This window comes from Apodemus sylvaticus, chromosome 7 (genome assembly GCF_947179515.1).
Source record: "Apodemus sylvaticus chromosome 7, mApoSyl1.1, whole genome shotgun sequence".
Lineage (NCBI taxonomy): Eukaryota > Metazoa > Chordata > Mammalia > Rodentia > Muridae > Apodemus > Apodemus sylvaticus.
This window is the reverse complement of record NC_067478.1, coordinates 80,700,677-80,721,569: the sequence shown is the minus strand read 5'-3', so window position 1 is coordinate 80,721,569 and position 20,893 is coordinate 80,700,677. Positions and strand designations below refer to the sequence as shown.

At 40.7% G+C, this 20,893-nt stretch overlaps 2 protein-coding genes across 3 annotated transcripts; one reads left to right on the top strand and one right to left on the bottom strand.

The window, feature by feature from the left end:
- Nucleotides 1-5,814: 5,814 nt before the first annotated feature.
- On the bottom strand, nucleotides 5,815-12,156 carry Rbm7 (RNA binding motif protein 7). 2 transcript variants are annotated; one of them, XM_052188409.1, is made up of 5 exons: nucleotides 11,973-12,156; nucleotides 10,864-11,026; nucleotides 10,232-10,319; nucleotides 7,982-8,072; nucleotides 5,815-7,110 (listed from the first exon to the last, which is right to left on the bottom strand). In XM_052188409.1, the coding sequence occupies exons 1-5, from the start codon at nucleotides 12,066-12,068 to the stop codon at nucleotides 6,751-6,753; spliced, it is 798 nt and encodes a 265-aa protein (XP_052044369.1). In that variant the 5' UTR covers nucleotides 12,069-12,156; the 3' UTR covers nucleotides 5,815-6,750. The 2 variants fall into 2 exon arrangements, with proteins under 2 accessions (XP_052044369.1, XP_052044370.1); XM_052188410.1 differs by having other exon boundaries at nucleotides 6,912-7,110; nucleotides 7,978-8,072.
- Nucleotides 12,157-12,233: 77 nt separating this feature from the next.
- Nucleotides 12,234-12,789, top strand: C7H11orf71 (chromosome 7 C11orf71 homolog). Its single transcript, XM_052188411.1, has one exon. The coding sequence runs from the start codon at nucleotides 12,386-12,388 to the stop codon at nucleotides 12,737-12,739; it is 354 nt and encodes a 117-aa protein (XP_052044371.1). The 5' UTR covers nucleotides 12,234-12,385; the 3' UTR covers nucleotides 12,740-12,789.
- Nucleotides 12,790-20,893: the final 8,104 nt, after the last annotated feature.

Genomic DNA, 20,893 nt, shown 5'->3' with positions numbered 1-20,893 from the left:
AAAAAAAAAAAAAAAAAAAAGACAGAGACTTGCTAAAGAACCCAAGCTGGCTTGGAATTCTGCCTCCCAAGTGCTGGGTTTAAAAGCATGCAACACCTCACCTGGCTATATAGGAATTTCAATCAGCTGGGCTTACTCTCAATCTAAAGTACTATTTCTTTACATTTTGAAAGAATAACATCTTTAGGCTGGAGGGATGGCTCAAAGATTAAGAGTACTTGCTGTTCTTGCAGGGGATTGAACTCCAGCTCCAGGGGATGTGTTGCCCTTTTCAAACCTTAGTGGGCACCAGTAAACACACATACACACACACACACACACACACACACTGCACAAATATAGATCTTTTTTTTTAATTACACCTTTGATGGTGGTATTTAACACCTTATATCCTGAAAAGCTATGCCCATGATTTTTTTTTAACAATGAATGGTTACATTTAACAATGAAAAATAATTATAGCTATGTAAATAGCCACAGGAAACCCCGTCTCAAAAATAAACAGAAATTATGTGTGGGAGTTTTAGAAATGTTCACATTTATTCAGCTAAGGTAACCTGTTCCTGTTACAACGACAAGTACAGATTTAGTGTTATCATAAATAAAACAGTTATTTTTCCTAAATGCTAAAGAAATCATAAAACCGAAAATGGTAAAGGAAAATGGATGTAGATTTATGGACAGTTTTGCCAAAACAGAGAGCGTGGGTAAATGTGCTAATGTCTTCCCCACTATATCTATGACCATTTTAGACTTATAGAAAGCCACCATGTGACAATGGTTAGAATATTGTGATTTTAGCTGGGGGTCATGACCCATAAGTTGCACCACTGTCTCTGTTTTCTGCTACAGAAACAGTTTTGATTTCTGTTTGGTTTATTTTTAGTTGTTTGAAACAGGATTTCACACATTATGCAGTGCAGGCTGGCCTCAAAACTCATAACAGTCTTCCTGCCTCCCAAGTTCAGGGATTAGTTATAACATGTTTGGCTCCAGAAATACTTTTTCTTAATTTATATCTCCCCCACATTTATTATTAAAAATAAGCCTTTTAAAAATAAAAAGTATTTTCAGAACATACCTTGTATACATGGCCACTCAGGGTTTTTTTGTTTTGGTTTGTTTTTGTTTGGTTTTTTGTTTTTAATGAAATCTGAACTGCATTTATGTTGACTCGGCTTAACAAACACATACCAAGTTCTTAGCTTGTATGGAGCTTTGGGATTTGGATCTGGAAGTCCTTCAAAGGCCAGAGTGGCCTGGTCCCAGCATCCTGTTGACAGCTTGTAAAAACTGTGAAAGGTGGGATCTCATGACAGAGCTCTCAGTCATTAGATGCATCTTGAAGGGGACTAGTGATCCTCCACTCCCTGCTCCTGCTGTCACATCTCAGTCAGGAGTCTGTGGTGCTTGGCCCCACTGCACAGTCCCTGCCAACATGCACCACCCTACCACAGGCCCAGCAGCAGTGACTCCACCTGACCACTGTCTTAAACCTCTAAAACCCGAGCGCCCAAAACAAGCCATTCTTCATCACCAGTTGATTGTCTTGGATGATTTGTTACTTTAACGGAAAACCAACACAAATGCTAAAAAACCAACTTACCAAGTTAGTTGATGCCCATTATGTGGGACACAGTAAATACTCATCATCTTAAAGGAGGGGGCTGTGTGTTTGTTTGCTTTTAAGGGTTTTGGAGAGGTTGTTGGGGAGCCAGGCTATGTCAACTCACAGTTCAGTAAATAATACAGCCCTTCAATGGCAGGGAGATCCTGGGATCAGGAGCTTGAGGCTCAAGTCGTTTCCAAACTCGGGAAGCAGGGACTGGTGAATCTAAGGTAGTTTTAAGTTCTAAAATTGGGGCGCTTTATATTGTATTTGGAGCTGTTTCTATGATAGGGAAGGAAGTGACTACTTTCCCATTTGAGAAATGTGTTAGTACCGTGATAATGGAACAAACGGGGAAAAAAGCCTTTGTCTTTGTCACCAGGAGTTGGCTCACCCCGCTCCATTTCTGAGGCAAAGAACATTATGATTGTTTGGTTTTCTAAAGGATAGTGTAATGTACCCTGATGTCAAAATAAAGCAAGGTGATAAGGCATGTAAAGATTTTTAATTATGCAAATTTGCTGAAGGGAATTTTTTTGCCAGATACACAAAAATTGCATTCAAAGAATAACAACTCAAGACATCTTGATCGTACTGTTAAGCACAAAATACCATATATGCAAGAAAGAGAGGAGCGATGAGAAGAAAGATTGGAATGCCACGCAACTAGGAACGTGATGATGTGCTGGAAAATGGTAAGGAGCAGGCTAGAAGGACCCAAATGACAAGAGTTGCCTAAACAGCTGGAACCCAGTGACCTTTTCTATTTTCATGTAGAGAGGAAAAATACTGAAACTACAAAACCAAACCCCTTTTTTTATTATCTTTGTTGTCCTGTATTTATCTATGGCATATAGGGGCAGGTACAACTGTAAACCATGGCCTCTGAAGATCAGAGGACAGTGTTCAGAGGTCGGGTTTCTTCTACCTTGTTTAGCTATACCACCATCTCTCTTACTGTTTCTGCCTTGCTATAGACTCCAGACATGTTGACCTTTGATCTTTCAGACAGTTCTCCAGTCTCTGCCTATATCTCACTGAAGAAGGGATGCTGGGATTTGGATGTGTGCCACCGCATCAGCTTTCTTATGGGGATTCCAGGGAATCGAACTGAGGTCATTAGACTTATGCTGCAAGTGTTTTAATTCACTCAACCATCCTGCTGCCCCACAATTTCTTATTTTACAAAAATAAGCCAGGAGAGGTGGCTGTCAGTTGTAATCTCAGCTCTTGGGGAATGGAGACAGAAGAATCTTGTGTCCAAGGCCACCCATGGACATATAGGGGATTCAAGGCCAGTCTAGAGTCTGTAAGACTCTATTTCAAGGGGGGGAAAGTTTCAAACAAGCCATAATATCAAAATCAATTACATCTCCCCTTATGCTGTCACACCTAATCAAAGTAAGCATGGAAGCGAAGAGCCTGATTTCTAGCATTAGACTGATTAGATATGAATTAGGCTCCACTCATTCTATCTTTGGGACGGTACCAAATTTCTCTTCTAGAAAGGGTTTGAAGTAGCTTAGCATGCAGTACCAGTTTGATAAATGCTAGTTTCTAAAAAAGGAAATCACATTTACATATTAATATACTAGAACTCAAGCTAAACATGGCAGCGTGATTTTATATTTACCAACCTCAGTAATATAAAAACTTTTAAAGTATAACTATATAATGTTCTTAAAGGTATAGTATGATAAAACTTGCTTTGGTTTTAACATCATAAGCTGAAGACAAAATTGACATATTATATTACATTATAGACAAAGGATATAAAGAGCTTTGAATTATGCAAACAGCAAAACCCAGATCATAATGAAACCTCGATTGTGTAAATGTCCAGACATTTATTAAAAAAAAATAACTCATAAGAGAAGAAAATATGTTGTAGGATAATCTAATAGGAGATAACTAACAAATCCATAACCTTCCCCACAAATATTTCTTTGTGACAAAACCTTTGAATAACACATTAATATTATGGTACTCATCACACTAGGCAAGAGATCAGTTAACTTATTTCTCTAACTGAACCTTTCTGCTCTGCGATTGTTAGTAAACGGACTCCAGCCGGCCCAGGTATGTGAGCATGGCTCTGGCAGGCCTTGTCCTTCTTCCTGATTCCCTCTGCCTTGCTAGAAAACTGATAGATTATATTCTTAAAATTAGCCCCTAACTCCTCCTTCTGAGACTGAACACCAAGGTCTAGCTATCAAAGTATTAAAGTCCAGCAATCAAGAGCTCCCTTTGGCTCTCCTAATTAACATGCCCAATTAAAATTAAGCACCTCATCCAAACACGAAGCTTCCCCGTTTACCTTTATAATCCATCATTTTCCTACAGGCCACATGTGTCTCCTCTCTATCTAGAAGCAGTCCTTTATCCCTCTTCTGGATAAAAACCCCCTTCTTCCCTCCCTCCCCTGCCTTCCCTTCTCTCTTTTCCTCAATCTCCTTTGTCTCTTTGTGATGGGATGAATAAGTTTGGCCCCCACAGTTTGAATGCTTAGCCCATTGGGCTTGGCACTATTAGGTGTGTCAGTGTGGGGGAGGGCTTTGAAGTCTCCAAAGCTCAAGCTATGCCAAGTGAGACAGTCTCCTTCTGCTGTCCACAGATCAAGGATTCAGCTCCTCTACCACAATGTCTGCCGGCATGTTGCCACGCTTCCCGCCATCCCAATGGATTGAACCTCTAAAACTTTAAGCCAGCCCCAATTAAATGTTTGCCTTTATAAAAGTTGCCTTGGTCACCTCCCTTCACAGCAATGAAACCCTAAGGCATTCTTATTCCCTGCCCTTTGTCCCTCTGGCAAATAAATCTTTGTACTGAGAACTTGATCTTGAGGGATCCTGAGCAGATACTGTACCCTTACAGTTACAGGGTTGTTTTTAAGATTTATTTACTGGTATGTATGTTTGTGTGTGCCAAATGTATGTGGGTACCCACTGATACCAAGAGCTGCAATTACAGATGGTTGTGAGCTGCCCAATATAGCAGTTGAGAACCAAAACTCTTATCCTCTGAAAGGGCAGCATGTGTTCTTTAACAACTGAGCCATCTCTCTAGCACCACTGTTTAGTTTTGTCAACCTGACACAATCTAGAATCACCTCAGAAGGAAATCTCAGTGAAGGACTGTCTAGATCAGGGTGGGCATGGATATGTTTTTGATGGATTATATTGATTACATTAAATGGGAAGACCTGTCCACTACAGATGGAACAAGTCCTTAGGCAAGAAATTGTGGTTTACGAGCAGAGAAGTATCCTTGACTGTGAATATAACATGACTGTTTCAAGTTCCTTCCACCTTGACCTCCTTACAATGACAGACTATAACCTGAAATTGTGAGATAAAACATTTCTGCCTACTTTTGTCCAATTATCACAGCAATGGGGATCAAAACTACATGGTGTCCTCTAAGCAGGATCTCCCATTTCTGTCAACTCCCTATCCAAGGTGCTTGCTGAGCCCACTTCTCTTTTTGAAGAGAGAATGTTGTAAATTATAGTACTCCAAAACTTAAGGCCAAGAGAAAGATAAAAGCACCAGAAGTGTTCTGTGTGTTAGTGGTGGGAGAGAAACGAGAAGTGAGAATGCTGCGTGGCAGTATTTTCTTGACAGGGCATTCTATGGTGCCACAGTAGCTTTGGGCTATCTCAGCTTAGCTAAGGTAGAATGATGGTTTCCAGAAGTTTCCTCCTATAGTATTCGGGTCTCTGTTCCTAACTCTGAGGAAAAGCTTAAATTGTAGGAATTCCTCAAGTTGTATCTTCATTATTATCTTCAAATGGTAAACCCTGAAAACTACTAAGGTGACTGGATGGGACCAGGCCAGAATGCAAAGGTCAACCACATGATTACACGGTTGGGACATTGAGATGCTCATTAGTGTAAACCTCTGGGGAGAGAAGGGGCCTGGAGACTGAGTTCAGTCACACAGTCAAAAATTCAATTGATGATGACTACCTTAATGGAACTTTAATACAAGCACAGAGCCTGAACATGTGGCACATCTGGGTATAGAAAGCAGACAAAGGGACTAATTAATGTTCACAGGGCTCTATAGCATAATCTATGTTGAGAGCAGTCTAGCCATGCATCGAAGCAAATCTACACAAGATACTCTAAGATGGGCAACCTTACCAAAATGCACTGCTAACTCAGATGCTCTTGATGTCAGTGATACCAAAATAAAGGGACACATTCTCGTTTTGTGTATTTAATATATTAAAAGGAGCATGGTATAAATGCTGTGGTATAAAGGGATACACATTTTTCATGGAATGAATTCTTAAAAACGGTTCTGCAGTGAAAGAGCAACAGGAGCTTGAAACATGGAAGCTTTGTTAAACAAAATTTCAAAATTACAATCCTTGCAGTGAAACCCTTTGCCATTTTCTCTATGTATTAACATCATTCTAAAAAGAATTTTCATCAATACTGTCATTTTATGTAAAAATATACATTGTAGATATTTAACTTCCTGAGTGACTAGTCATACATCAAATATAATGAAAGAATTTTAAAGTTCTTAGAATGAACTAGTAAAGATTTATAATGTATATTCAATTGTGATAAAATTCAAGAGCATACCACAGAATTTGTACTTAAATTCTGAGTTAGGAAATATGATTTATCTCCAAACAAAGCCAATAAACTGTTTTAAGTAAACTATTAATAAACAGATGACTGAGAAGTTCTATTTTCTCATTTATTAACAAAATGCCGACAGCCATTTCAGACTACTAACTTAGATGTTTCCTATTATATACACCAAATTGATTCATTACCAAGAAATTTCCTGCAACACAAAAGGTGAGATAATTAAAATATTTGCTTTATAATACAATCAATCTATACAGTTCATCTTTCTGAGACTGTCTGAAATGACCAGAATGGTGACATTCTTTTGCATGAACCTTCCTCTTCAGAACCCCTGAGGTTAGGTAATTAAAGTAGCACACGAGGAGCCGCAGTTCTCAGTTCTCTATCAAACTGTTACTAGGTTTAAAAAAATTTTTTTTCAAAGACAGGTGGAAAATTGTGGGATTACTCTGTACAGTTTTTAGAAATAGTTCTGCAACAACTTAATTAAAAGGACCTAAAATGGCCCGGTAAACAGTGTCCTTGGAATGCCTGTTAGTGTCGGGATGAGGGCCACTTCCCACCTCTACTACTGTCCCTTCTGTTATCATAGTCATGGCTCCAACCATCATGATTCCTGTCGTCATAGTAGAAATCCTCTCGGCCTCCTCTGTAATGATAATCAGATCCATGATCAGAATAGCGCTGCTCACGGCTATAGTGTCTATCTGCTAGGTAGGGGTGAGAATTCTGTCTTTTACGCTGTGATGACAGTGCATCTTGGCGCCACTGGGAGCTGGAAGACTGGTTAAAGGTATGACCATGTGGTTGACCTGATGGTGAAAATCCCAACTGATCTGCATGTGGAGAACCAAATTTCCCAACATATGACATCTGTCTGAAAACATTGTTCATCTGAGGGAAGAGAAAAAGTGAAATATTAACTCTAAGTACCTCTTGATTACAAAGCCAATATATACATATTTAGTCAACGATATATAGAATAAAAGAAAATCAAAATCACCCTTGGCTAGATGCATCCCAAGCTGAACATAATTAAATGTGACACAATACCATAGTTTTGTCTACCTTTAGTGTCTACTTACAGATACTTAGACATTAATACTGCTTTCTTCCAAGAATACAATTAAAGATATCACTCAAGATGACTATCCTATGAATCACTGTAACAAACACACAAAGAACTAGATCTTCACTAGCACTAGGAAGTTCTGTGAAGATGGCATATGATCTCTGAGTGCTAAGACAATGTCTTTAACAAAAAAACTATTTTATGGGCGAAGCATATAGCAAATGCAGACTGGGTTCTGAGAGAGTCACAGCAGCAGACATAGGCTGTGCATCTTAGAAGCTGCTAAAGGTTGATAAATGCTGAGGCAAAGGTAAGCAGATCTCTGTGAGTTCAAGGGTAGCCTGGTCTATACAGAGCTGCAGGACAGCCAGAGTTACATAATGAAACCCTGCCTTAAAAAAGAAAAAAGATAGCTAAATTGAGTTCTAGGCTAGGTCTTAGACTAAACAAAAAGCACTTTATGGAAGTTAGTCTAGAAGATGCATATTAAATTAGTAAAACTATAAAGATCACACTACTCTAACTATTCGACAAAGTATTAAGAATTTAAAAAAAGTTAATTCGTGCCTAAAGGATGTAAGTAATAAAACTGACTGAGAGGTGAAAAATTATCTGATACAATTGGAGCACTTTAACCCAAGTATGAATTTTTCTTAAATACTAAATTGGGGGGGAAGGGGGAGACCTGCCTACCACTGCTTGACGCTGATAATCTTCTGGAGAAGAAAAGGACCTCTGGACCATCTGTGCTGGTGGAGTCACGTTACCCACTGTCCTTTCATAGCTGCAAAGAAAGACAAAGCAAGAATGCTCATGATCTAGCAACCACCACCAGCCAGGTGCTTCTTGCTGGTGAAAATGACTAGGATAAGCACGGCTTCTGTGTTACATGACGGGGAAAGCTGGAGGAAAGGCAAGACATTCCATTTAAGCTGGCTGATCAGGGACAGTCTTTCTGAAAAGGAGCCATTTAAAGTTAAAAGTAAAGATTATGATTCCCTGGAGGCAAACAGCCCCAACTGTGGGAAAGGCTAGTGCAGGGCAAGCCAGCTAGGAGCCAAACACAGTTCAGTCACAGGATGCTTTCTGGGAAGCCAGCACAGCTTTCCTCTCATCACTACAACGGCAGACACAAAAACAACACGGCCAGCACACATCTAAAACTGACTTTACTTCACCTGACTTTATTGAAAAAAGATGCATTGGTCCTCAAGCTAATTAGTGCAATCATTCAGACTGAGATTTTATTACCTAGCTATAAACAAAGTAAAGAAACTATACATTTTCTATTTTTAAACTGGAGTAATTAAGTAGGTATCTCTGAGTTAATAAAGTGTAAAAGTCTGGACAAATAACCATTTATTTCATTGTCTTGGTGCTGTTAGACTACTCAAGGTAAGGAAAAGAAGGGTTCTCTTTTAGTTTCTGTGGAGAGGAATGTCTCAGAGCAGATTATGTGTCCAGATGCTAAGAAGGGCAAAAGTACAATTTACTTTATGCCAGAGTATCAAAATGATCTACTCTAGACTATGATTAAAGCTAAAAGTGTAGCTAGCTAGCTAGCATACCTCCTCAATCCTCCCTAGAAACGCTAAGGGAAACTCTTTGTTCCATTTAGGATACCTTTGACTATGTTATGTGAAAATGGCTGAAGATACCTTTATGTTCCAATTAAGTAAGTGTTTTAACACCACTAATTAATTTCAGCTGACAAAAAGGACAATATTTTTGTACTATTGCTTTTGATTATTCCTCCTTCCAAGGACCCAGTAACTCTAAACCTGGAACTTCTCATCATTATCTTATTTAATGCTTTCTTCCTCTTTAGGACAAATCTTTATTGTAGCCCTAGCCACCACTTACTCAGCCTTTGTGCACTTCCTCAAACTTCCCCACTGCCCTCACTGTACTGGCTTCTTTTAGTTCCGCATCCTCTCCAGCTGTTAAAATTCTTTCAAAACACTTTCTCCTCTACCTCTTGAGAACTAATTTAGTAATTAATGAGGTAGTCACAAGGTATGCGTCTTCACCTAGATCTGAAGCTCCACTGGGCAGTATATTATATCGTGGCTTGATCATACCTCCTAGGTTTGTCTCCATACACTACTTACAAGCAGTTCAAATTTGGGCAAGTTAACCTCCATTCCATACTTTCTGCACCAAATAGTAGAAGTAAGTAAACCCTACTTCATACAATTGCTTCAAAAGCAATTGAGATCATACATAGAAAGGATCTGATGAGGTAATAACTACATGACAGGTATGTGTTCAATTTTTCTTAAGTGAAAGCTATTTATGAATGGGCATATTATATCTCTACAGAATTTACAAATGAAACAAAAAAAAAAACTCTATGTATATTTCAGCACCATAAGCAAACAAATTGAGTTAGGTAAAATACGGTACTATCTCTAACCTTCAATAGCTACAGGGATTTCAGAGATTTTATTCATCTTTCTTTCCCTGCAAAGGACAGGACCAAAGAAACTAAGCTAAAGACGCAAGAGGCAAAGTCAGATCTACACCCCAGTCCTATTAAGGCAGCCCAGTAGTCACTTGGTAATCTTAAAAAGCAGGAGAGAAACAATTAGCAGTGATAAAGTGACTATAGAGGCAATTGGAAACTTTAGAACTTTGGGGAATGGGGTACAGTATAGTACCACTGTGATAAAATTTTTTGTTTCAAGTCCATCCATGTGCATATAGGTAGGACATGACTATACATATTACAAATGTATACATAAAAGTTTTACTTAATTCAGTGCAAAAGAACTACATAATCTGTTTCCAGTCTAATTAGAAAACAAGCATTCCATTAATCTAGCACAGGCAGCAGCCAAAGAGCAGAACCATTATGAAGGAAGCTATTCACTGGTGCATTCTAAGGTCTTTACCTCAGAAATTTTTTGATCAATGACTTTGATAGTGAATGAGAAACAGTACCTGTTAGGAGATGTGGAGGTAGGGCTTAAATTTCCAACATGATGCTGGGGATATGACATACTGGCATCCTGAGAGGCGTGACTACTTCCTAAAATGAAGTAATTTCAAAAATTCTAATTGAAAACCAAAAGGCCCAACAATAATTTGAAATGTTTTCTCCAATCTAAACTACTCCAAACGAGATAAACAGCTTAAAAGCAACACCAATTCCTCCCAAACTAAACTCAAATTACTATGGACTGCCTCACAGTTTAAGTACATAATACCAGAAATGCAAAAGAAAGCATTTCAAACACGATACTACTCAATGAAGAAACGGCCAACCTGGTCATGGGAAATAGCAAAATTTAAAGTATTTTCATCATAACTCCCCACTCCCAATATTTAAAATAGAAGTCTGTTATGGAGTTGACACCTAGAAATCCAGCACTTGGGAGGTATACCGGAGGATCAAGAGTTCAAAGCCATATATGCCTTACACAGTGAGTCTGAAGCTAGCCTAGAATACCTGAAACCCTGATTCAAAAAAAAAAAAAAAAAAAAAAAAAAAAAAAAAAAAACCTGGAATAGTAAACTTAAAGCAAAAGAAACCAAAAACCCTTTTCCCATTACCTAGACATCTAAGCCATTACCTGATCTAAACTGAATTTTGATAGGCCTCCCGAAAAGCTTGATTCCATTGAGAAGATTCATGGCGTAGGGAACAGACACTTCGTGCTTGAAATTCACAAATGCAAACTGCTTCAGTTTGCCATCTTTATCTTTTGGGATTTTCACCTTTATTACTGGCCCAGCCTGCAAAGAAAAATATTCAGGACTTAAACAAGGCAATTTCAGGAAAACATTTAAATTTCAGAAATAAAGGAGAATGCAAGCCTGTTATGGTGGCACATGCCTGTATTGTCAGATGTCAAGAGATGCAGGCAGGAGGACCAGCTCAAAGTCAGCCTCGGAGTTCCAGGGCTACCAAGGCTATAGAGACTGCCTCTCTGTCTCAAATACTATAAAGAAGAGAACACAAGTTTTAAACAAAGGGTACATAATCAAGACCTCATCAAAAACAAAATGTTTTGACAAGGGCTGGGCATCATCTACTTCCCTTAGTAAAAATAATTCTAGTTACGACTGAAAGTGAGATTATTTGGGGGAAGGTTTTTTACAATATTTATAATATTGACAAAAAATATAAAGTACAATATAAAATCTCCATCTCACATGACGGTGTGATGTCTTAACATATCAACCAACAGCTACATTTTCCCACTACATGGAAACGAACAAGTGGATTTCTTCGATTACAAAAAACAAAACCCTTCCGCCCCTATTAATCAACTCTAACTAGCTAAAGAGTCATAAAGCAAGAACAAAGAGGATAGGTGGAATTATTCGCACTTTTTAGATAAACATGCCAATCCTGCTCTACGTTATGTTTGTTTTTAAAACACTTCAACTTCTGTAATTTCACACGGAAGTTAAGAGGAAATAGACTCGGAAACACAACCTGTGCGACGAAGCAAAGGTCAATTAACTCAAAAGGGAAGGCGAGGTACACAGAAAAAAGGAAAGCAACACTGAGGTTCCACCTCGGATCCCTGGACTTCACCGGGGTAGAGACGCAGGTGTCCCCATCATCAGACGTCACTTTTGGCCCGAACGCCCCGGAATTCCGGCCTGGCGCGCTCCGCTCCTTGGCCGGGCCCGTGAATGCCAGAGTCGCCCTAGGTCCGCGCCCGCCCCTTACCTGGTGAAATAGCTCGAAAAGGAGCTCCTCCGTCACCTTCGTCTCCAGGTTACCCACGAACAGAGTGCGGTCGGCCTCTGCGGCCGCCGCCCCCATCTCCACGCCCTTCCAGTCTCCGGCCTAGGCTGCCTGCTCGCGGCCGACCGACCCTACTGCGCACTCTCAGAAACACCCACGTCCTCTCGTTCAGACGTCACGACGTAAACGCCCGTCGTGCGCGAGCGCAGACGAGCCACGCATGCGCGCGGGACAAGCGCCCGTTTCCGGCGGCTGCTCCTTCCGCCGTTGCACGAAAAATGGCGGCTGGGGTTGGTAACGGTTGCGTCCGACGCGGGCTGGAGTGATCAGTGGCGCTGCCGAGGGCCCAGTTTGATCGACGTACGTCTAGCAAACACTGCAGGCGGTGTTTGAAGATGGCCCAGAACTCGGTGTCGCTGTCCGCCGGCGATCAAGCCAACAGGATAGCCCACCGAGCCTCCCAAGGAGATCTCAACCCATCGGCCATGGCATGGGCGATGGTCTCCGGAGATAGCTTCCTGGTTACTAGGCTTGATCCGAATCAGCCAGGACCTCGGCCACCAGCGCGACCCAGCGTTCGGACCGATAGACGTCGAGTGCCTGTCGGTGGCCGCAGCCGTAGCCGAAGCCGCCAAGGCAGATTCTCGCCTTACCCGATCCCAGGCGTCAAGCTCGACCTCTTAAGAAGTGTGCTGCAGCAGCGTCTGGTTGCGTTAGGAACTGCTCTAGCAACCCGAATCTCAGCGTAGAGCGAATGCCTCCCTTCACTTAGCTTGCAAACAAGGCCTTTCCAAAATCATGTCTTGGTGTAACGGCAGTTTTATTTTTACTGACGTATTTTCACCGATGTGGGCGGTTAATATAGGCTACCAACGAAAAGTTTAACTGGGCGTAGTGACACATTTTTAATCTCAGGATTTAAGAAGCAGGCTCTGAGTTGCAGACTACCCGGTGTTACATAGTTGAGGGGCTTAATATCCAATCATATGCGGCCAAGAAGAGGGCAGGAGGGGTTTTCTTAGATAGTCACAAAGCTACGTGTGACTAGTTGAGAATGATGTAGTCTCTTGTAGTTATGACTTGCCATGTATTAATGATGGTCTTGAACTCCTCCTCCTGCCTGGGCCTCCCAGGTGCTGGGATTTACAGGCCTGAGCCATATACCAGGCTTGAGTAAATTAATATGGAATCCAGCTGTATCTGAGTTCTACAACCCTCTCTGAGTACTTTGAGGCTTCTAATTCAAACTTTTGTAACTGCCTCTATAACCCTGACTACTCTTGAATTCATGTTGAGAACAAATGTTCTTTATTACATTGCTTTATCTTTATACCTTTTCTTACCACCTAATTACACCCCCGTTCTGTTTTGGTTTTTTTATACAGTATAAACTCCCAATCTTTGGCGGAGGTGGGGTGGGGGTGGGGGGTGTCTCATCTCATTTTGTAGCTCTGGCTATCCTGAAGCTGACAGACATGACTGCCTCTTCCTCCCAAGTACTGGAATTAAAGGCATGCTCCACCAGACCTAGTCAGACTCCAATCTTAAACATACTAAAAGCAAGTACTCTTCCAAGTTAAGCCAAATGTACAGCATACTTTTCCAAAGACTTCGTGTGCCATATCATTTAATCAACTCCAACTTCATTAGTGTGAGTCTACTGTCACAAAATACGCTGGTGGGACCTAAGTCTAATCACTGTCACTTGTCATTTGTTTTCTGTTCACTGTGATCCACTTGGCATCTTTTGTCTTTACTCTTTCAATCTTAGCATGGTTTTATAAAATTACTGAAATGACCTTGCTGTGTTGCCCAGGTTGGTCTAGAACTGGAAATCCTCCCTAAGGGTCCCCAGTGATTGGTGTGTACCCAGCAGCAGGTGAACCTCACACATCAGGAGCCAGACGTGCATTCTGGACGGAGAAGCTAATCCGTAACGGCCACACTAGACCTTATATTAAGTAGAGTAATGCCCTTCTCTATTAACCAATAAAGATGGCTTCCCATGAGAACTGTTAATGGTTTGATAAGTGGCTGACCATTCCTCTGCTACTGTTTTTCTCTTAACAATGTATTCCCCAAAGTGGTATTGGGAGAAAGTCTGGGATTTTTGTTTTGTTTTCAGACTTAAGCAAATTACCACATGCTGCACTGTGATTGTTAGGACGATATCTGCAGATGAAAATTGATGTAGTGGATATATAGTGAGAAGACTGGAAATTGTGACAAGGGGAAGCAATATAGCTACTTTTGATTGAGTATGGCATTGCACTAGAGGCTGATGCTCAGTAGGTTGAGCTGGTTGAATCATTTTGTGCTGTTGCCTGCATCAGGCACTTAGAATTAGGTAGTGAACAGGTGGATAGGGTGGCCTTGCTCACACGAAGCATCATAGCATGCTACTTGACTATCACACGAGCCTGAAGAAGGATGTTGTACTTTAATTTCTTGGCTGGGGTAGTCAGAAAGTGAAGTGGATTCTCCAAGGTCTTTCAGCTGAGGTTCTTTGAACCTTGCAAAACAGACACCCACTTAACAGTAGTTACTATCCCAGATACCTAAAAGGAAGTTAGTAGAGCTTTAATCAAATGAGTGAGGAAAGCAGTCCACATATATACTGTGGGTTTTAGACTGGGGAGGGTTAGTGAAGTGAAGCTGGAAAAACCGCAGTCCTGGAACTTAGATGTCTTAGAAACGCCACCGCAAAAGGCACTAAGTTAGCTGCCAGAGGATTCAGAAGAGGCTGAGGCCTTTTGATTTTATCAAATGCTAGAAGTATAAATAGGGCTCAAAGACTTCCTGTCTTGCCATTTAACCTCCCAATTCTGTACTAAAAAGTTTTTTCCTTCAAGTTGGACATTGGAAAGTAAGGATTAAAAAGTCTTAGATAAAAAAGGTTAGTACCTCAGCAAATGAGGACACTGGCTTGAAGGAAGGTGCTAATTAAAGGCACCGGGGCTCAAGTACTCAGCACCCCAAAACCTAAAATAGTACATTTGTGCAAGGGAGGACCCCGAGGGAGTGGGCTACATTTCTGTTCTGGTGTATATATGGTCATCAGGGGGCAGGCTCTGGTTGAGTGATCATGTAGCAAGGTTGAGTTTCCTGCGGATGGAAGGAAGCCTCTCACTTTAAGGGAGAGTCAATGGATCCCCAAATGGATACCAGATTGTTCTTAGTATGTGTAGAAGTGTCAGAGTTAGAGTGTGTCACAAAGACTGTACTAGGGCCATAGGAACTAGCATAAGCCTTTGAAGTTACCCCAAATGGACAAGTAAAAGTTCTCAAGAACAGACTATATTGGGTTGGGGCACAAAGTGGCCTTGCAGTGTTGGTAATGCTGATCCCAAAATGGGTTCCAAAAGTAGCCTGGAAAGTTAGCAACTGAGGGTAAGCAGCTGGATAGCTTATATTGAAGTGGGCTCCTATTAGCATGATTTCTGTAAAGAATTAAAATTCTAAGAAAACATTTAGGGTATTAAAAGGAGACCAGTGGAGCCATTGAAAGAGCTTGCAGAAAGCCCAGATGACCTACCTTAGTGCCATCCCTGACTCCCACAGTGCAAAGAGAGCCTGTTCCCAGGGGTTGACCTCTGATCGCTACTTAACAGCATGTGCATGTGAACACACACATAGTAATAAACAGAGACTAATTGACTTTCCTTAGAACTAGATGGTGTTTACAAACACAACTGAAGAAGGAAAAGAGGGGAAGGAAGAAGGGAGAGAAATCCAAGAAGCGTGGTCATCCAAAGAACCCCTTCTTTCCAGTCAATCTCATTCAGTTCATTTATCCAGATCCCGTTAAGCTACATCTTTGGTCTTCTCAGTTTCTGTAAAAACTATGCCTGTGTCTTAGCCAACCAAATGCATAATTTTGAATCTGACTGTTCCACCGATGCGCTGACTTTGCCTGCCTGCTTTCACGTGCACGGTCTTCCTCAGCTGATCTACATTATGTATGTTTGTTGTGTTCCTCGGATGGCTTCCTTCACCTGACATGAGCTGGATTCATGGTGTCACTCTTCTTGCCTCCACACACTCCTTTCCCTTCCTTGTCTCTTCACAGCCACTCAGTGTTTCTCAAGGTCTGTTTTCAAGTCCACTAGAAATGCTACTACCATACATTTAATTTTTGCATACTTCATTCCCAGAGAGATACACTTCTACAATAACAACTGAAGACACTGCTAAAGATTGTGAACCCCACTTTCTCATATATTAAAAATCAATGTATAGAGTAGGGCAGATTTTATTAAGTTTCCAGAGTGTTCTTGAGCAAATAGTTTGGTCATCAAGGTACAGAAACCTAAGCTGTTCTGTAGAGGATTGACCTGTAGCTGTCAATGTCCTGTTAGATGGGAGGGAGTGGACAACAAGCAGGCAGCTCCAGACCCACCGACACAGGATCAGGACTGGTTTTACTAATGACATGCCACTTCATATAGAGAGGGAAGTACAGCAGTTCCTTGAGAATACTGTAATTTTTATAATAACTAAAGAGTTGGATTCTTTCCCTGGAATATCTGAGGATAGCACTCCTTTAATAGGCAGAAAACCATTTGCCTTTGGGTTCCCAAATACCTGAGAGTTTTTGAAACACTGTGATTAAGAGCTTTCACAATCCAAGATACATACATAGAATAGAGGCATTCTATGATCTCACAAATCTGTATTGCCAGGTCTTATAGTTCCCATGGGTGGTGTGGGTCATGTCTGCCTTTATCCAAATTTGTAGCCCCCTAACTAGATCACCCTTTTCCTCCCAAGCAAACTTAAGATTCTTTACATCTTTAAAACAACTTTTAAATAAAGTATATGGATTTTCAGGGCTGGAAAGGTGTGATAATTTGATACTGTGCCTACCAAGCACCTATTTACCCACCATCTTTGTTTTTTCTTTGTGTTAGAGCCCACCCTTCATTCAGTTATTTGTTATAATCCTTCATACCCAACTGCAGGAACAAATATATTGTTCTATTCCATCTAATGTAAATTTTCTGGGGATATTTGACGTGATATATATCAAGAGAAGATAGTGATGCTAATGAATGAATAATTTCACAGACAGGCTATTTCTCCTTGGAATAAAAATTGAAAAAGGAACATTCCAAGAAGGCAAGGGCAGTATTTTTTTTCTTTTCATTTAGCTTGTGTACTGGAGGAACACTTGAGTCCTATGGCAGCTGTGTGGAGATCAAAGGACAACTATCCAAGTCAATTCTATCATCCAAATGGGTTCTAGAGTTGGCATTCAGGTCACTGGGCCTGCTGGCAAGCACCATTTACCTACCAAGCCATCTTCTGAGCCATCAGGACAGGACTTGTTAGCACTTTGTTCTAAGATGATCTTACTGGAGTCGATGTATATAACAGTCAGGCAGATTGTGCTTTAAAGTTTGCTTCAATTTTTCAATCACCTTGGGACTATAATATAAAGTTAGATCCTAATCCAAGATTTCACCACTTATGTGTGTGAATATTTGATTCATTTAACATTTTCCCTATTTAATAATTAAAGACTATGGTGGCATGTAGAGCATGCCTAGATTAGATGGTTGGTACAGGCTATAGTCACCCCCTTGCATTCTGTGTTTTTGCTAGCTACTTCACAGAGGTTGCTGTATTCAGTCATCACAATTGTCCTGTGATGAGTTGGCGAATTTTCTTTTGTAAAGATCCAGTTAGGATACATGTCAGATATTATCAGCTAAGAAGCAGAGTTAAGGCCCGGGTAGGTGTAGAAACAAAAAGACTAAACATATAGCAAATCATCCCAGTCTTTACCAGTTAGACTCTAGTGCTTAGAACCAACCCCGGTGATTTGCAAAGCTTTATACACATATCCAGATCCTGACTCCCTATGGTCATATGCAGGAAGGACAGATGGTGTTGTAAATTTCTCTACTTAACAAGATAATGAGGTGCCCACCTCTTTTTTGTCTGGATAGTATCCACAAGACTAGGCCAAGCAACTGTTAGAAAAGGATTCCCAGTTTTGTTCAAGATGTTCCCCTGCCCCTCTCTCTTAGAATTTGCTTACTGTTTCAGTCTCTTCCATGGTATATTTTTTATTATCCTATCATTTCTGATCTGATGAGTTTTCAGACCCCCACAATTTAAGCTTATTTTTCCCAGTAGGACAACGAGGACTTACCGTTTGTGCTTGCTGCCCCTCCTTTGCCATCCCAAGTAGACACTCAAAATGTTTCTGAATGTTTGGTCCTGGGAATGTCCTCAGTGTTGCAAGCACATTTTTGATATATACAAATTTTCAAATTTTTATTCTGATGAAGTTCAAAACATGAGAGTAATTGAGGGACTGGAAAGATGGCTCAGTGGTTTGAAGAGGCCTTGCTATGGAAGCATGAGGACCTGATTTCAAATCCCCAACACCCACATGAGCATGGCTACGTGAGCCCCGTAAACCCAGCGCCAGTGAGCAAGGACAGGCAGCTCACAGGATCCTGCTGACTAGCTGGCCTAGCTGAAAGCCAGCCTCAGGGTCAGTGAGAGGCTCTGTCTCCAGGGAACAGTGCCCAGAGCAATGCAGGAAAACACCAGACTTCTTCCTGTGGCCTCCACAGGCACAAATAGGAGGAATTGAATCCAGCTCATTGTAATTCTAAAGAGAAGATGGAATTCTTGATGGGGACAGTGGATAACATTTCATGTAACAAGTCAAAGTTGCGTTCCTTAGATCATCAAATCAGCAGCAAACGTTCATCTGTTAACACAGAATTTTAATGAGGTTTTATGTTTTTCATCTTTGAAAATGTCTTCTCATACAGATAGATACTGCCAAATACTGATAAGAATCTCCGAGCATATGGTTTTAATTGAGTATATTCATTGCTTGGAAGGCACTTAGACAATACTATTAAACTCCCCTCTTGATATTTGCCTTTCAGCTGTCATTACATTGCAAATTAATTGCTTTCAATTGACATTTAGGTGGAAGCTCCTCAATTGCACAGTTAAATGACTTTTGAAATATGGGAGTAAAAAAAAAGCACTTTCATCCTGGTCCATAGGATGCTGTTAGATTCTGGTTGGAACCGAGAAAATAAGTCTACTGAAAATGTGTGTGACTCTTTGGGGGAGGGGGGAGTGTGGCTTGCTCTGACAACACATGAAGTGTGGAACAGTTTGAGGAGGTAGGCTGTTAGCTGCTGGCTTTGTTTTACTTTTGATGGTTATATATGTGTGTCAGTGTGCAGGTATGCACACCATGTGCTTTTGGAAGCAACACATGCCAGAAGAGGTGGTAGGATTCCCTGGAACTGGAGTTAGAGGCTGTTGTGAGCAGCTCTATGTGGATGCTGGGAATTAAACCTGGATCCTATGAGCCATCTCTCCAGCCCTAAGACTGATAGTTACTGTTGAAATAACTAGGTCATCTCCTCAGTTAGGTGTGTAAGTGCAGCTTCACTGATTAGCTTTACTTTAGAGACCCGCTGGGTTCTTTCTAAAGCCAGTCATAGCTCCGAGGTAGTATTTGAGCATAGTCCTTCCCATCACTTAAATTATACAAACCATTCTTAGCTTGGAGGACTGTTAAAACTGGCAGAGGGCTGTATTTAGCCTTTGGTAGTTCTCTGCTACACTGCCCAAAGGCACAAAACAATTTAGTGTAGAGCAGAAGTTGAAATTTGATCAGGCATCCTGGCCTCAAAGCTAATTCCCTTGGTGACGGTGTGATACAACTTATCATCCCAAAGAAGCCAGTAAGTAGCCAAATCTTCACCAGTTTCTCTCCTAACATTCTCTTCTCTTTAAAAGATGAATCACTCAGTATTCACTACATGCAAAAGAGGATGAGTAAAGTGCAACCAAAGGCCATGCAGTTATTTATCCTTCGGTGTAAATAATACCCTGCGATTGAAATCCCCTCTCTTTAACTTGCTGTGATAACCAGCCCACATCTCCTCCAGATACACATCACCACTGTGTGAAATTGTTTCTCATTCCCTTCCTTATTTTAAACTCACTTTCGCTCTATGCATATCTCTGAGTGCAATATAAAGTGTTTCACCTGCTTTAGAACAATATAAGTAATGCTATTCTGCAGATATTCTGTGATTTGTTTATTTTCTTGATTCCATCTTGCCAGCACATGTTTAAACTAAATCTATACCTGAATGCCTTTTGACAGGACATGAATTTTCCATCACCTCTCCTTACTGCTATCACGCGTTTCAGTTACCTGCCGTTTGTGCTTGCTGCCCCTCCTTTGCCATCCCGAGTAGACACTCAAAATGTTTCTGAATGTTTGGTCCTGGGAATGTCCTCAGTGTTGCAAGCACATTTTTGATATATACAATTTAAAACTGGATATGACACCTGGGTGTGGTGGTGCACGCCTGTAATCCCAGTACTTGGGAGGCAGAGGCAGGTGGATTTCTGAGTTTGAGGCCAGCCTGGTTTACAGAGTGAGTTCCAGGACAGCCAGGACCACACAGAGAAACCCTGTCTCAAAAACCAAAACAAAAAACAAAAAAACAAAAAAACAAAAAAATAAACTGGATATGAAATTTTATTATACAATTTTATCTACATTCTGTCTTGGCAAAAGTCAATCTGCGATTGCTTGAGGATGGAGTTTGAGTGGGAAAAAAATAAAATTGTATGAAGAATGAAAACATCCTACATGAATGGTGACGATTATTACATGAGCATATACCACAGTCAAAACCCATCAAACAATACAATTTTAATAAATGCACTTATTATAAATAAATTACATTTTAATAAAATCAGAAGATAGACATCAGTTAGTCTGAGGGGATGAAGTCTTAGCTACATAGGACGAACAAATGAGGTCCCTCAGCTTTTCAAGCCCTTGTTCCAAGCTGACCAAAAAATATCTATATAGTATATCATATAGCATACAGCACATAATA